General features: G+C 42.1%; 1 protein-coding gene across 1 annotated transcript; it reads left to right on the top strand.

The window, feature by feature from the left end:
• Positions 1–197: 197 nt before the first annotated feature.
• ireb2 (iron-responsive element binding protein 2) lies at positions 198–16,271 on the top strand. Its single transcript, XM_056386448.1, has 22 exons — positions 198–246; positions 2,482–2,568; positions 2,970–3,135; positions 3,425–3,562; positions 3,676–3,918; positions 4,277–4,346; positions 4,613–4,796; positions 5,079–5,218; positions 5,413–5,584; positions 5,832–5,932; positions 7,779–7,895; positions 8,031–8,190; positions 8,802–8,937; positions 9,325–9,409; positions 9,493–9,649; positions 10,050–10,174; positions 10,267–10,371; positions 10,471–10,613; positions 11,130–11,277; positions 11,528–11,650; positions 11,979–12,164; positions 12,356–16,271. The coding sequence occupies exons 1-22, from the start codon at positions 222–224 to the stop codon at positions 12,464–12,466; spliced, it is 2,922 nt and encodes a 973-aa protein (XP_056242423.1). The 5' UTR covers positions 198–221; the 3' UTR covers positions 12,467–16,271.
• Positions 16,272–16,552: the final 281 nt, after the last annotated feature.

The following is a 16,552-nucleotide window of genomic DNA, read 5'->3' as shown; positions in this document are numbered from 1 at the left end:
AAATGCAAAAAAAAATGTAAGTGGAGTGCTTGAGTATATCCACCAGTGCTTCCGGTTAATGGCCTGCTATTTCAAATGTTTCTGTCAATTCATTTTTAATGTTTTTATTTTGTTATTAATTGGCGAGTGGGCGTGGCTTTAGATATCTGCCCCCTGATTGGTCAGTTCGGCGCTGTCCTGTGCGGTCGTGAGGACGGGTCGTGTTGATTTCAGAAGTCATCATGGCGCTCACTTCCCCAGTCAAAGGTAAAGAGGTGTCTTTTTCTAACCTTAGCTCGCAAGCCGATTTGCGATCAGCCGTTTACCCTTAACGGACGGGAATCGAATAAAAAAGATATCCTAAACCTGAAAAGAACTGCCGTTTGCTTTCAGTTAACGTTACATAAAGTGTACCGGCGTCAAACTGATAGAGACAGAAAGCTAACAGTAGCTAGCATCGTTAGCCTTACTATACAACTAACCAAGAGCTGTTAAATTAACCTGTTTTGTAAGCCAGAGGTGTCTTTGCTCTGCTCAGAATGACACAATAACCTTTCCAGCTAAGCTTAAATTGGGTGTTAATTACCTTGCTTTTTATTATCTCCTCGAGACGTTCAGCTAGTAGCACGATAAGTAGCGAGAGTGTGCTTCGCGATAAGGAGCAGCGTTAGCAGCGTGAACCTTAGCTGGTCCTCCATACCTTGTCATCAGGACTCCTGCACAGATGATCTCATGTAGGAAGGTGTTCATAGACAGCACTGTCATCATCATCATGTATAATTCTTGCACCATATCAGCTTGTCATTGCAATGCGTGGTTTCACTTTAATTAATCGCAGGGACAGGGTAACAACAAGATGAGATTTTCTTTTACATTTATGACCCGTTTGTCTCTGTTGTTAAAGCACAAAACCCAAATAACAGCACAGCATTGAGTCAGTTTTGTAATAGTGTTTCTGTCTTATTATAATAAGGATTTCACCTTTCACCTATATCTAACCCTGCTGCTTTTTCAGTGAGGTTCCCATAAGGTTTTATCTCCAAGGGATCTCAGTAGTGATCAGCCACTGTTTTCATTGTGTTGTGTTTCATGTAGCACCGTGTATTTTCCATTCTGCATGCTTTGCATTAGGTTAAGTGTTTTTAGTTTTTGTGTACAGTTAATTAGAATAGGTGACCATCAGAACTGTCCCCAATAAATGTGATGCAGGAAAATGTAAGGTTTAGGTTGTCATGTGAAAAGTAAGGAATCATCAGAGCGACCTGCACGCTGCCTCTGACTAATCTGACCAAAAGAAGCCAAATTGTGTAGAAAATGTTAAATGTATGATTTGGCAAGCATATTTGCTTTAAATGTTCCAATCATTCTGCCATATGAATGTAGCATGAGTTTTTTAATTCCTTGCCCCTTCTAACAAAAGTGTCATTTAAATTGGTTTATTATCAGATTTTTAGGAATCAGACTGAACCACTGCCATTATTTGTGCTGACATTTCTTTTCCAAGTAATTGTTAGGGCCTTGACTTTCACCTCTACATGCCCTCATGATTGATTGCAGGGTTGCAGGATTGTTCTTGAGGACATTGTTCCTTTTTTGTATTTATTCAGTAAATACACATTCAGGATTTGCGAAACCAAAAACTACTCAGCATGCTTTATATTAAAGACATTTTTGGGGCTAGTCCAGCGTTTTTCTACGCAGTTTCGGTCTCACATTAAAAGCCAGTAACCTGAGAGCCAGAGTTACAGCATGATGTCCTGTTGAGAAACCAGAAAGTAATGCCAAGACTCAAAAGATTATGGTGTCCATAGTGGCTCAGCATTTGCTTAGCTTAGTTTTTACATCAAGCCTTAATGGAGGATTTTCATCAACATTAAACAGCTACAACCTGAATTTACCAACATCCAAACCTGCCATCTTTGAGCCTGCACTGTCATGAGATACCAAACTGTGATTTTATACTAATCTGATTCATCTGATAAATTAAAATGGGGCAATTTATTTTATGTCACTGCAGCAATTTTTTCTTTTCTTTAACCCTTTGTGTTAAGGTAACAACATCCTGCATGGCTTAACTTTGCTACACAGAAAGACCACAAAGGAAAGAACGAGACCAGAGAGATGTCTTCTCTTTTCTCTGCATTTGTATTCTGCCCTGAAATGTACTTTGAATAACTTTTCATAGTTATCTTTGTTATTTTTGTTATTAAGTTTGGCTGTTTTTTAGACCAACTGCTTGGCCACTAATAATCATTAATACTACATGGTATGTAATAAGCCAGTTGTAAGGATGATGTGAATAAATGTTACAAAAAAATGTAGGCTGTCCCAATTTCTTAGTGGTGGGTGAATATCAGTAAGGTGGTTAACTGTCCAAAGCACCAAAAAGCAGATTTGAATCCATCATATCTATACATTTTCTGGTCTTGTAACACATGTTTGACTTGTGCGAGTTGTTTTTTTGTTTTGTTTTTTGATAAATGTTTGTTTGCTGCCCTGCAGAGCACCCATATAGTCATCTAATCGACACACTGAAAGATGGCAGGATCAAGTTCTTCAACCTACAGAAATTAAATGATCCAAGATATGGTGAGTTTAGGTCCTCTGACTGAAAGAAAGTGCAGAGAGATTTTAAACACGTTCTCCCTCTTCTCAGAGCTTTTCCATGAAGTATTCATTTTACTGCAATCTGCAAAATGCAGTTTTTTAAAGGACACAGTACAGTAGAAATGTGTCAGCATATTGTACAGTACAGTGCAGAGTGTAGGTATGTTTACCACTGTTTTTTCCAGGATAGCAGTGTAAAGTATTTATGTAAAAGGTCTTAAAGAACATTTGTAAATATACCTGAGTGTGTATTTACAATATGAGTGCACACCCAGTTTGACAGTCATGGACAAATAAGTTTTAATGAACAATTAAATTTAAGTGCATTTCATTTACTGAGGGAAATTAAACGTCACCACGACTTCTGTGTTTGCTCCGTGTAGACAAGCTGCCTCTGTCCATCCGCGTCTTACTGGAGGCAACAGTTCGTAACTGTGATGGCTTTTACACGAAAGAAGAAGACGTCCAGAACCTCTTGGACTGGCAGCAGCAGCAGAGTAAAGCCGAGGTGCCGTTCTCTCCAGCGCGAGTCCTTCTCCAGGACTTCACGTGAGTCTCAAAGGGTTTACATCAACACCAGTCCTCTGTGCTATAAGACATCAGGCATCAGGCAATCTCAGATCGAGTCAGTTTTTTATATGATTTGTGTCAGTAAATAAAATGACTGAGATGTTATAAGTTTCCCTTTCCTTTACTGGAGAAGTCAGAGCAGATGGCTGAGTGATAGGTTGTGGGCAAAGCAGCTGATCCACTTGGTTATGGATGTATATTCATGGACTTTCTTTGTGCTGACGTTTGGCTTTGATTATCTTCTCCTTCTTCTTCTTTCCTTTGACAGTGGTATTCCTGCCATGGTGGACCTGGCAGCCATGAGGGATGCTGTTGCCAAACATGGCGTGGACCCCAGCCTGGTCAACCCTAAATGCCCCACAGACCTCATTGTAGACCACTCATTACAGATTGATTATAGCAAATGGTTTGTTTGCATTTGTATTTTCCCTTTATACATTAAATTAGTTTTTTTTTTTTTGTTAAGCAAGAACGCTGATCTGCTTTATCAGTCTTTCTCTTTTAAATCTATGTCCACAGTGCCATACAGAATGCTCCAAACCCCGGTGGAGGGGACGGTCCAAACCAGAGCCAGGGTCCTTCTCGTTCCACGCCCTCCAGGCTTCCGTCCAGAGGGGGCTCACACTGTGGAGGCCATCGGGGCACGTGTAGTAAAGCTGCTTGCAACGCCCCTCCGGCCTCCCCGGGTCGACCTCCAGCCTCTGTCCAGCAGATCGAGAACACGCCTCTCCTCTGCCCTTTCCACCTGAAGCCTGTGTCTGAGTAAGTTGTGAAGGACGGGGACAATTTTTTTAGATTGTGGTGAAGGAGTGTTGGATGTGAGTAGTTCTGTATTTGTTTCATTCAGTTTTAAGTCAGAAAAATGATTAAATTATGTACGGAGGTGTAATGCATGCATTGCGCTTCTGTAATTATGCAACTTGCCAGTGACTCTTTTGTTTATCTTAGTTCCATGTTTCATATTTATAGACATTTCATCACTTGCTAATCAATGTCACAACTGTGTTTTAGCACTTTCAAAAGGGGGTCAGGTCAGATGACTCGACATATTATCAGTGATTGACGCTGAGTTCCCTTTCAGCAGTTTGCTGTTGTTGATTTGTTTTGTTTATTTCTACAGAACTGAAACAACTTTGAAAAACCAGGAAATGGAACTAATCAGAAACAAAGAGCGGCTTCAGTTCTTCAAGGTCCGACAAAGAGCAAATCTGTTTTTATTACATCATGTTAGACAGTCAGAGGGTGAGAAGTGTCTGTGTGGGAACTGAGGGAAGTTTTGTATTGTTGTACTCTTTGACACTTAGTCAGATGCTTTTATAACAAAAGAAAAAAAGTTTCCAATTTGGATCATGGAAATATTTCGTAGCTTTAAATGAAAAGTTAAGGGAACTTCTGTTTTAGAGAAAAGCAAAAGGTTTTCTCACTGTTGCTGTTTTCCTCTCTGTCTGCCAAACAGTGGTGTTCTAAAGCTTTCAAAAATGTGAACGTGGTTCCTCCGGATGTTGGTGCAGTCCACCAGGTGAATCTGGAGTATCTGTCCAGAGTGGTCCAGGTCAGGGATGGTTTCATCTACCCTGACAGCGTGGTGGGAACCGACTCCCACACCACGATGATCAACGGCCTGGGCATTCTGGGCTGGGGTAAATCTTTTTAAAACTTTAACAGCTGTTGACATTTGGTGTAAACATGTGTCAGCCAGTCAAGCTGCTCAAGAATTGTAATTTCCAACCGCATCTGAGGGTTGTTACTCTTCTGAGGTTTGAGGAGAGACAATGAAATAAAGATAGAGAATTAAGAGTGAGGGTAGGGCAGAGCTCATCCTAAGAGGAAATCAAGAAATATCTAAATACACTGTGAAAGAGCTGCTATGAAAACCCCTTTCTGTTGATTCACTCCAACATGTTGCCGCCTTCCTCCACCAGGTGTTGGGGGAATCGAGTCAGAAGCGGTGATGCTGGGCCAGCCAGTGTCTCTGACTCTTCCTCAGGTGGTGGGCTGTAAACTGGTGGGCTCCATCAACCCCCTAACCACCTCCATAGACGTCGTCCTCGGCATCACAAAGGTAACGCTGCTCTGCTGCCCTGAATGTGTTATGAGGAATGAACCTGTAAAAATATACACAGGAGGTCTGTGGTAGGAAAGTTTTATCACTGCAAACTGCAAGAACTGAAAGTAAAGTGAACTGTAACATCTAGAGATTTGGTATTAAAATAAAAGTCAGTGAGTAGTGATGTGTTACGTGCTTTGATTTTCCAGCACTTGCGGCAGGCTGGGATCGCTGGAAAGTTTGTAGAGTTTTTTGGACCTGGCGTCTCCCAGCTCTCCGCCCCTGACCGAACCACCATCGCCAACATGTGCCCAGAGTACAACGCCACTGTTAGCTTCTTCCCTGTCGACCAAGTCACACTCAAGCACTTTAAAAAGACAAGTGAGTGCTACCTGCAGAGTTTTTCTTCACAGCTACAGAACAGTGCACTGAATCACATCCACACATTTAATGTTGGAGTTATTCCTAGTGAAACAGCTCAAACGCTTTGCCTTAATTCACCAGTTCTCTTCTTCTGTTAACTGCTAACATTTACAAAGAGTCATTTTTATAACAATTTACTGTCTAAGACGATACCATCAACAGATTATCACCTGATTCAAAATCTAATCTGACATTCTCTTTTCAGACTTTACCCAGGAGAAACTTGAATTGCTGGAATCTTACATGAAGGCTGTAAAACTTTTCCGATGCTTTGAAGACCCATCAGAAGACCCCCAGTATTCTGAGGTAATTTTTACGCATGAATCCCAGGTATATACTGCCTGGCAGTTGATGCTATAATATTTCTTAGGCTCTGGAATATTTATCTGCAATAGTGAATTGCAGTAAAGAGTTATTTCCTCCTGAGTAGGACATTTTATCATCTTCTTTGATTAAAAACAGAAGAGATGATGCTTCAACAGTCCTAATATGTTGTTTATGAGGAATTTAATTGTTTTATAAGTCCAGAAAAGTAGTATATATACATATATACATACAGTATCTCACAAAAGTGAGTACACCCCTCACATTTCTGCAAATATTGTATTATATCTTTTCATGGGACAACACTATAGAAATTAAACTTTGATATAACTTAAAGTAGTGAGTGTACAGCTTGTATAGCAGTGTAGATTTACTGTCCTCTGAAAATAACTCAACACAGAGCAATTAATGTCTACACAGCTGGCAACACAAGTGAGTACACCTCACAGTGAACATGTCCAAATTGTGCCCAAACTGTCAATATTTTGTGTGACCACCATTATTATCTAGCACTGCCTTAACCCTCCTGGGCATGGAATTCACCAGAGCTGCACAGGTTGCTACTGGCATCCTCTTCCACTCCTCCATGATGACATCACGGAGCTGGTGGATGTTAGACACCTTGCGCTCCTCCACCTTCCGCCTGAGGATGCCCCACAGGCGCTCAATTGGGTTTAGGTCTGGAGACATACTTGGCCAGTCCATCACCTTTACCTTCAGCTTCCTCAGCAAGGCAGTTGTCATCTTGGAGGTGTGTTTGGGGTCGTTATCATGTTGGAAAACTTCCCTGCGGCCCAGTTTCCGAAGGGAGGGGATCATGCTCTGCTTCAGAATGTCAAAGTACATGTTGGAATTCATGTTTCCCTCAATGAAATGCAGCTCCCCAGTGCCGGCAGCACTCATGGAGCCCCAGACCATGACGCTACCACCACTATGCTTGACTGTAGGCAAGACACAGTTGTCTTGGTACTCCTCACCAGGGTGCCGCCACACACACGCTTGACACCATCTGAGCCAAACAAGTTGGTCTTGGTCTCGTCAGACCAGAGGACCTGGTTCCAGTAATCCATGTTCTTGGACTGCTTGTCTTCAGCAAACTGTTTGCAGGCTTTCTTGTGCATCAGCTTCAGAAGAGGCTTCCTTCTGGGACAACGGACATGCAGACCGATTTGATGCAGTGTGCGGCGTATGGTCTGAGCACTGACAGGCCCCACTTCTTCAACTTCTGCAGCAATGCAGGCAGCACTCATTCGTCTATTTTTTGAAGCCAACCTCTGGATATGACGCTGAACAAGTGGACTCAACTTCTTTGGTCGACCATGGCGAGGCCTGTTCCAGTGGAACCTGTCCTGGAAAACCGCTGTATGATCTTGGCCTCCGTGCTGTAGCTCTGTTTCAGGGTGTTAGCAATCTTCACATTCACACCATTCACACCTGAAACCTTGTAACACTAACAAGTCACATGACACCAGGGAGGGACAACGACACAATTGGGCACAATTTGGACATGTCCACTGTGAGGTGTACTCACTTGTGTTGCCAGCTGTTCAGACATTAATGGCTGTGTGTTGAGTTATTTTCAGAGGACAGTAAATCTACACTGCTATACAAGTTGTACACTCACTACTTTAAGTTATATCAAAGATTCATTTCTATAGTGTTGTCCCATGAAAAATATGCAAAAATGTGAGGGGTGTTTTCACTTTTGTGAGATACTGTATGTATGTGTATATCGTGGCTACATTTGCTAAAATTAGCCAAGAGTGCTGCAGCTGAGGCCCTGATTTGCATAATAATGTGAAATAAAAAGTATTGTTTGTTTGTGCAGGTGATTGAAATCAACCTGAGCTCCATGGTGCCCTATGTGAGCGGACCAAAGAGACCTCAGGACCGAGTGGCAGTCTGCAGCATGAAAGAAGACTTCCAGAGTTGTCTCGATGAGAAGGTAACAAAAAAGAAGACCCTTCTAATGTCTACTACTAAACTCTGTCAATCTTCAGACTAATTATGATGCTGCAGATGCGTCGTTGACGTCTTGTTGTTACCTGATAGCTGACAGTTTTCTTCTGTCCCTCTGTAGGTGGGTTTTAAAGGCTTCCATATCTCCAAGGAGAAGCAGGACACCCGCATCCCTTTCCTGCATGGTGGTCAGGAGTACCAGCTGGCCCACGGCTCTGTGGTCATCGCTGCCGTTATCAGCTGCACCAACAACTGCAACCCTTCTGTCATGCTGACTGCAGGTAAAGGACTCAGTTAAAAAATAGGCTATGATCACATTTTCCCTGAAAATATTCCCTCATGTAATCTGTATGTCAGTCAGAATAGGAGTTCATTGTTAAATTCTCCTGAACATGTGTATGATGTAGTTGTTTTGCTCAGAGGCATTTGTTTGATAATCTTATCATTTAGTCTTTTAAAAGGGATAGTTCAGGTTTTTTGACAGGGGGTTGTGTGAGGCAATCATAAATAGTATAGTCGGTACATTACCCGCAGTATATTCTAATCAGCGCGCTCTCAGTTAGGAAAGCCGACCTGGAGCACCGCGCACCAGCAGAGCTATGTGTTGCTGTACACGGGGCCACCAGAAAAAAACGTGTTTTAGACACTTTTTAAAACGGCTACTGAAACAATCCAATATCCGTTTAAATGTACGCTTCATGCAGAATATTTTCTGCAGTTTTTCTTCCCCCCCAAAAAAAAAAGCCCAAACCATCCCTTTAACTGCACCCTCACATCCAGTACTTTCTGTCTTCTCTGTTACTCACAAAAACAAACATGCTGCTTTGTGATACTTAAATTCTCTCTGTGCACATTTGCGTAACATAGCAGTGTTTGTGATCCTCTTCTTCAGGTCTACTGGCCAAAAAGGCCGTGGAGGCGGGGCTTATCGTCAAGCCTTACATCCGGACCAGCCTGGCTCCTGGAAGTGGCATGGTCACTCACTACCTCAGTACCAGTGGAGTCCTGCCTTACTTTAACCAGCTAGGGTAAGCATGTACACACACACACTTACACACACATAAATACACCTTTAACACAGGGAAGCTGTGGCTCAGGAAGTAGAGCAGGTCCTCCACTAATCGGAAAATTGATGGTCGGTTCGATTCCCCAGCTCCTCAAGTCTGCATTTCAAAGTGTCCTTGGGAAAGATACTGAGCCACAAATTGCCCCTGATGTGTCATTGGTGTGTGAATGTGCGTGTGTGGTAGCTGTACGAATGTGTGAGTGAATGGGTGAATGTAGCTTCCTTTGTAAAGTGCTTTGAGTTGTCGGTAAGACTAGATTATTTTGTGAAAGTGTTGTCGCACTCTGACACAGAAGAAGTCTGAATAACGGAATTCCTTCACACAACACTGTTTTTCCTTTCCATGAAGGTTTGAGGTGATAGGTTATGGTTGTGCCACCTGCGTAGGAAACACAGCACCGTTACCCGAAGCTGTCGTGGATGCAATCAAACAGGTAAGATTCAGCTTTTTATTTGGATATCAAAATAAAGCTTCCATTTATAGTTCACAACAATCAAACAATACACTTTGTTTCAGGGGGACCTGGTGGCCTGCGGTGTGTTATCTGGCAACAGGCACTTTGAGGGCCGCCTGTGTGACTGCGTGCGTGCCAACTACCTGGCTTCCCCTCCCCTGGTGGTGGCTTATGCTATCGCGGGCACTGTGGGAATTGACTTTGAGAAAGAGCCTTTAGGTAATGAACACACACGTCAGGAGCTGCCTTAAGCTGCTGCTCTGAAACCTGAGGTCAATTATGGGATTTTAGGATTTTGGCTAATTTCAGTGAGTAAGCGTGTAATGATTCAGTGTCTTGTGCAGTCAGATACAGAGCAGGTGAAAAAACAGCAGTTCAGGTTAGTGGTAGTTTAAGGTCTAAACTACTGTGTTATCTTTTCTAATACTTTGTTTTCTGTGTAACTCCTGTTTTTTTGTCACTTTATTTCATGGATGTCAGTCTTCTAGTTTTGAAGCTGCACTTAATGCTCAGACGCCTGATTTAAAGAATTTCTCTCTGAAAATGTGAAGCCTGCTGGGCATGTGTTGACAGAAAAAGCTGTGATTTAATATTGTTCCTCTTCCTGTTGTTGATGCAGGTGTGACGTCGGAGGGGAAGGATGTGTATCTGCGTGATATCTGGCCGTCCAGGGAGGAGGTCCAGCAGACAGAGGAGGACACGGTCATCTCCTCCATTTTTAAGGATCTCAGGGGAAGGATGGAGGTAAGGAGACAACCTTCACTGGCTTCTGTCTTGTGTGTCTTGCTCAAGTGAAGTGATTCATTGTTTACAGATGTTGTTGTGCTTTCTTCCAGAAAGGGAACACTTTTTGGAACAACGTTGACTGTCCAGACTCTGTACTTTTCCCCTGGGATCACAAGTCCACATATATACGATCACCGTGTTTTTTCAGCAAGTTGGTAAGTTTACCGTCAGGGACGGTCTCCTGGTTTCCATTATTGAAGTAACACTCAGACATTTGGTCACTAAGCAACTCCTCTGCTTGTCTTTTCTCCCAGAGTAAAGAGGTTCCTCCTCCTCAGTCGATAGAGAGCGCTCATGCCTTACTGTTCCTCGGGGACAAAGTGACCACGGACCACATCTCACCAGCAGGCAGCATTGCCAGGGTCAGCGCTGCAGCCAAGTACCTGCTGAGCAAACGGTCAGTTTCCCTCTCAGACCAGATTTACTAACTTTGCTAAGTGCCACCAGCTAAACGCTGAAGTTACTCAGCTCAGTTTTGCAACCACTGTGGTCTTTTGCACTCTGCAAATGTTCACAACAATCCTTAATAGTCTGGTGGTGAAAGTCATGACGAGATGTGAGCTATCCAGACTGATTCTGATTGGCCGGAGGACATGCTGGAAGACTGCAGTACTAAACGTCTCCATCTCCTATTTGTTGGAGCAGTAAACAGCAGTAGATAGTTTTGTCTATGAAAAATTTATAAAATGCTTTCTTTGTTTTTGGTATTTTTCCATTATTACATGATGTATTAATGAATAGGTAAACAAAGCCAGCTGCTGTAGTCACAGTTCACACCAAAGATACAGCTGCAGTAACCTTAAGAAATCCCTGTTCCACAATATTAAACAAAAAAAATGATGTCACATCATTTGCTTATCACAGGACAAATTCAAATGTATTTACATTTAACTTTGAATATTTTTCTCCTCAGCCTGACGCCGCGGGAGTTTAACTCTTACGGCGCTCGCAGAGGGAATGACGCAGTGATGACCAGAGGCACATTCGCCAGCATCAAGCTCCAAAATCGATTCATCGGCAAATCAGGCCCCAAGACTTTGCACATTCCTTCAGGCCAGACAGTAAGTAGACACTTCAACAGACCTGGAGAGACAGATACTGTTTTTTCGCTTCAGACACAGATTCAGAGTTCTTCTTGTTTGCTCAGACACAAGCACCATTCACACTTTGGCCTTTGACCTTTTGAGCTGTAGCATAGTGTGTCTCTCGCACTGTCAGCTGCTACAGGTCCGGGGCCAGACTAGCTGGCTTGTTGTTTTTGCAGTCAGAGCTGCTGCTGATGACCTGTCCTCTTCCTGTCTGTCTGATCAGCTGGATGTCTTCGAGGCAGCTGACCGTTATCAGAGAGACGGCATTCCTCTCATCATCCTGGCAGGCAAAGACTACGGCTCTGGAAACTCCAGGGACTGGGTAGCCAAAGGACCATACCTGCTGGTAAACTGCTTACTAACACTAAACTGCAAACTAGAGACACTGCACTGACCAGACAATATGATGAACAACCAGAAACAGCTGTCATTCTCTCTTTTTTTCTCAGTGTCATGTTCCTCCCTTTCACCTGCTAGTTAACATAGTATCCAGTTTTCAGGGACTTTCAGGAACCAGGAATTTCCTGTTTCTATAATCTGTTTGTAATATTGAATAGCAGTAAATTTTCGTGCCATTTGAGAGGATGGAAAAGTTTCTCAGGCTTTTTAAAAAAAAAAAAAAAAAAACATTATACAAAGTGTTTGTGATTCACCTGCATCTCTGCGGTCGACAGGGGGTACGTGCAGTCATCGCTGAGAGCTTTGAGAAGTTGCACAAGAACCAGCTGGTGGGAATGGGCATCATGCCGCTCGAGTTCCTGCCCGGCCAGAACGCTGACTCGCTGGAGCTCAGCGGGAAGGAGAGGTTTACCATCACCCTTCCAGAGAGCCTGAGTCCGAGGCAGCAGCTCACTGTCAAGGTACAACAACACGAAAGTGTCTTTTATAATCAAGCTTCATAAGTAGATACTTGAATTTTATATCACAGTAATGTGAGAATATAAAGCGGAGGCAGGATTGATACATAGATAATGTGACACACTGTAAACCAGCTGTGTGTGCGAGCTTACGAAGGCTCCATAGTCAAACATTTGTCTCTGTTTTCCTGCAGACCAGCCAAGGAAAGTCCTTCGTCGTCACCGCACTGTTTGACACCGAGATGGACGTTATCTTTTTCCAGCACGGAGGACTTCTTAGATATGTTGGTCGGACATTACTCTGAAAGCGCCCGCAGCCTGGCCCAAAGCCTACTGAGCGTGCACCAGGCTCATGAACTGCAGCCCTCATCATTTCACCGGTTTGTCTTCAGCATGGATGAAAAACGGCACGTTGGAGTGACATTAAGACATAATGGTGGTTTGTCTGTTTAAGCTTGGACGAACGTCTCCAAACTTATTGGAGTCATGAGACGACAGTTTTAGCTGCTTCTCCATCACTACGCGTGGCTGTTTCTTGCTTTTGCAATGGCCTCGTTTCTCCTCACACGACCGCCAAAACAAGCGCAGGAGGAAGTGCTGACACGCGCTCCAATAAAGAGATTGTACCCTAGTCGACCTTGGAACACCAGTTCTTATCTTGATGAATCCTGTCTGCTTTTGTTGTCGTTAAATTAAAAAAAGAAACAATCCTGCCTGGAAAGGCTAAGATGGTGCTAGGTACTATGGCATGAATACATTGTTTTTTAGGGTGCAGCACAGCCTGTTTTCCCATCGTCCAAGTAAAATGAAGTTACAGAATTGATGTCAGTTACCCGTATTTCTAATTGGGGCCAAACGATCCTATGTAAATTATAGTTCTGTTAATATTTCTTTAATCAAACTTTTTTGCAAATAGTACATTTGCCTCCTAATACTCAATTTTTATTATGTGGGAAAAATGTGAAATTCTTCTTTTTGCTGTTACTTGTGTCACTAAGCTCCCCGCTTTACCATGGCTCCTACAACTGACAGTCTTCTGCATTACATTAAAGGTAAATTTCAAAAGCTTTTCTGCATAAAGAATCCATTAATACCAATGTAGGCAGCAGCAGAGTATCTATTGGAAATACAATTAGTATTTGTACCCAATGTATCATCAAAGTACAAACAGTTTTTATGTTGTTAACTGGTGCTGAAGTGAAAGGCAGTTGTTGTGGTGTTGATGGCTCTATTTACACTTGTCATTTTGATTTAATGGTTTGTAGGTATGATTGAAAACAGCTGATTGTGTGAGATCACGCTGCTGAAATCACCTTAATGGCTTTTATTTATGTATCATCTCCAGTGACGCTGATGAGTCCAGTTCAGTCTCTTTCTGCAGCCTGAGCCCGACGACCTCCAGCCGTGTTCAGCATCATTAGCATAATTATTTATTTAAAGGGGAACTCCACCGATTTTAGTTTGTTTACAGGTCTTAGAGAATACCACAGCATATGTGAAAAAAGTTATATAAAACTTTATAAAATGTGATGTCACTTGAGGCAGCATCTGTCTGAAAACTACAGGACTGAAAAGTAAAAAATCTGTTGGTGTGGAGTTAGAGACACGTGAGATTACCAGACCTCCGAAGCCCACTCCTCATCTCTGCTTGACGCTAGCAGCTCAGGCCAACATTAGCTGCTTCTAGCATAACACACCCAAATCTCAAATTTGCGTTGAGTTTTTGGTGGTTGTGTTGCATTGTGGGTAATGAAGGCACTAGGTTTTGACAAGGAAGAAGAATGCACTGAATAAAAAAAAAGACTGACAACTTTGGTTCTGCTGAATTGATTTTGATCCTTTTATTTATATATTTTTAAACAACATGAGTCTGACAAGTTTATAGAGGAGCAATGCTAAATTGGTGGAGTGCTCTTTTAAAGCAAACCCAGTAACAGAAATACTTACAGTATAGATGCTAAAATATGATGTAACAGTAGCACAAGTAGATAAGAGTAAGCCATGTTCATTAACGACAATGTTTACCTAGAGTTAGCTGACATTAGAGACTGGTCACACAAGACCAAGGAAAGTTTTAGTGGCAAAACTTCTACATGTGTTGAACTGAGGGAGTTTTGTTATTAATGAATTTGACTTTTCATCTGTAAGAATTTCTTTTTCTATTTTTATTTCTTCTTTTAAAGGAATAGTTTCACCTTTAGGGAAATTAAAGGTAGAAAAATCTGCCAGTTAACATCTAAAGCTCAATAATTAACATGTCATATTTAATTAGTGAGCTTTAGAGGTGCTGGTAGATGGTTTTTAAGTTTGGACAGACCCTGGCTGTTTCCCTGCGTTTCCAGTCTTTGTGCTGAGCCAAGCTAAGATAAGCTAAAGTAAACCAACATCTCCTGGCTGTACAGGATGTAAGAGTGGTATCAGTCTTCTCCTTTAACAACTGGACCTACGTTTTGACACCCGGTGCTGTCACTTAGCATGATGTGAAGGTTAAAGCTGTGTCAAGGTGACAAGTGTAAATACAGCGCTTCATCTCTGTGGTGCTTTTCACGCCGTTGTTGTGTGTGTCCATGGATGGGATCGGTTCACTTTCACCTCTTTGATTAAATACTGCAAAAGCTCCCTGCATGAGGAGATTATCAATCCATCCTAGTGACTGATAATCAATGCTTGATCATTTTCCTGAATTGTAGTTTGAACTGACTTGACTGAATTTTAAGTGACTAGACGGCAGCCCAGCCTGAAGTACAGGCATCCTTTAGTTTATAATCCATCACAAATGACATGTGTTGAGATTCAGCCTGAAATCAGTCTTCTTCTTTTAGTGTCAGCTCTGTATGATTTAATATTTGTGCATGAAACCATTTTGACTCACTGTTTCGGTCGATAATGGCACTTTTTCTGAAACCATCCATCCAGTGCAACATGTCACATTATCTAGAATGTGGATTGGAGCCTTTATGCATTTGAATATGTTTTAGAAAGCATGATAGTGTGCTGTCTGTGTGAAGTTATTTATTGATACCTACACTATTTCTGTAACATGCTGAACCATTAACTGTCTGAAACTGTTGCAAAACTGTCATTTAAGAATGAACAAAGACGAGTGCTTTGCTTTGTGTAACTGCCAAAATGAGCTGAAGCAGGTAGCAGACTGTCTTGTGATGATGATGATGTCTGTATTGTTTCGGTGCCTCACGAGTGAAGATGATAGTTTCTACACTGCTTCATAAAACAGATCATGTAGGTTTTTCTTTTTAGTTCCTCGCTAAAGCCAGTCCATCTTCACAGTTTGCCTTCGTAGTGTGAGCAGGTTGGTTTAGTGTGTCAGAAACGTGTGGTAACAGGAACGGGACAACATTGTGGACTGGGAGCGTGCAGCGGCACAGTGTGAACGCTTTACCTGTAGTGTCATCATGTGTAGCAGTTAACTGGTCCACTGCTGTTGTTGCTTCTCACTATCCCAGTGTAGGGAAGCAAAGTATGCAAACCAAGTGTCTCGCTGCGCATGAGAAAAGGTGTCGCATAATCATATTGTAAATAGTTTTTAATAAATGTCAAAGCAAAGCTGGTGCTGTAGCTGTGTGTGAGGCAGCGGAAGTGCTCGATTAAAGGGCGACTTCACTGACGTTCCACATCAAGGTTTATCAATGGCTACTCAACCTGTGAAAACATGTGTGTCTTCTGGTGGAGCTTCATCAAGTCAAGACAATAACCCCGTTGATGTCATCAGGGGTTGGCAGCAAGGACTCTGAAAGATGTGGGTGTTTAATAATGTGCTGTGTGATGCAACTGAGATTGACTGACAAAATGTAGGATCCTTTGTTTCTAACTCGTAGTAATTGAAACCAGCAACTAAAAGCCAGTATATCTCTGCTTCTAAACTTTTCAGTTAGTTCATTAAGATGAGTGAGCTGATTTAAAGTGTCTTGTAATGACAGCCCCACAGATTCTTCAAGCCAATATCCACTTCGTTTACATAAATACACATTAAGCAAAAAGAAATGTTTGATATGGATCTCTTGGATTTTGGTAAAATTCAACCAAGATATGTACTGAGGACTCTTTACAGTTGGAAAATAAACTGGTCAGTGCCCCCTGGTGGACGATGTATGCAATGGAGACATTATTTATAAATTATCTTAAAATATATCAGTAGTCTTCTTGCATTGCAATTTCTTTCTTCTTTCTTTTTTATTTACTTGCTTTAAACAAATAGACAATATTTTGTTCCTCAGGTTCTAGTTGGACTGTAATTTTACGGGTTAAACAGGTTTATTTATGAGGTTTATCTACCTCTCAGTTACCTATGGAAAATGAGTGTTAAGCTTTATGAAGTTTCAGATACACATACACATACACAGCTGTCTCTGTTTTCAGACCTGGTACCTACA

Source organism: Seriola aureovittata, chromosome 10 (genome assembly GCF_021018895.1).
Source record: "Seriola aureovittata isolate HTS-2021-v1 ecotype China chromosome 10, ASM2101889v1, whole genome shotgun sequence".
Lineage (NCBI taxonomy): Eukaryota > Metazoa > Chordata > Actinopteri > Carangiformes > Carangidae > Seriola > Seriola aureovittata.
This window is presented reverse-complemented; position numbering and strand designations above follow the sequence as displayed.

Excerpts from the sequence above, each read along its gene's own strand:
- ireb2 (XM_056386448.1), top strand. The coding sequence starts at position 222 with ATGGCGCTCACTTCCCCAGTCAAAG. Across the intron at positions 5,933-7,778 it reads AAGACCCCCAGTATTCTGAG|GTGATTGAAATCAACCTGAG; the intron begins GTAATTTTTACG and ends TTGTTTGTGCAG. Across the intron at positions 10,614-11,129 it reads AAGTACCTGCTGAGCAAACG|CCTGACGCCGCGGGAGTTTA; the intron begins GTCAGTTTCCCT and ends TTTTCTCCTCAG.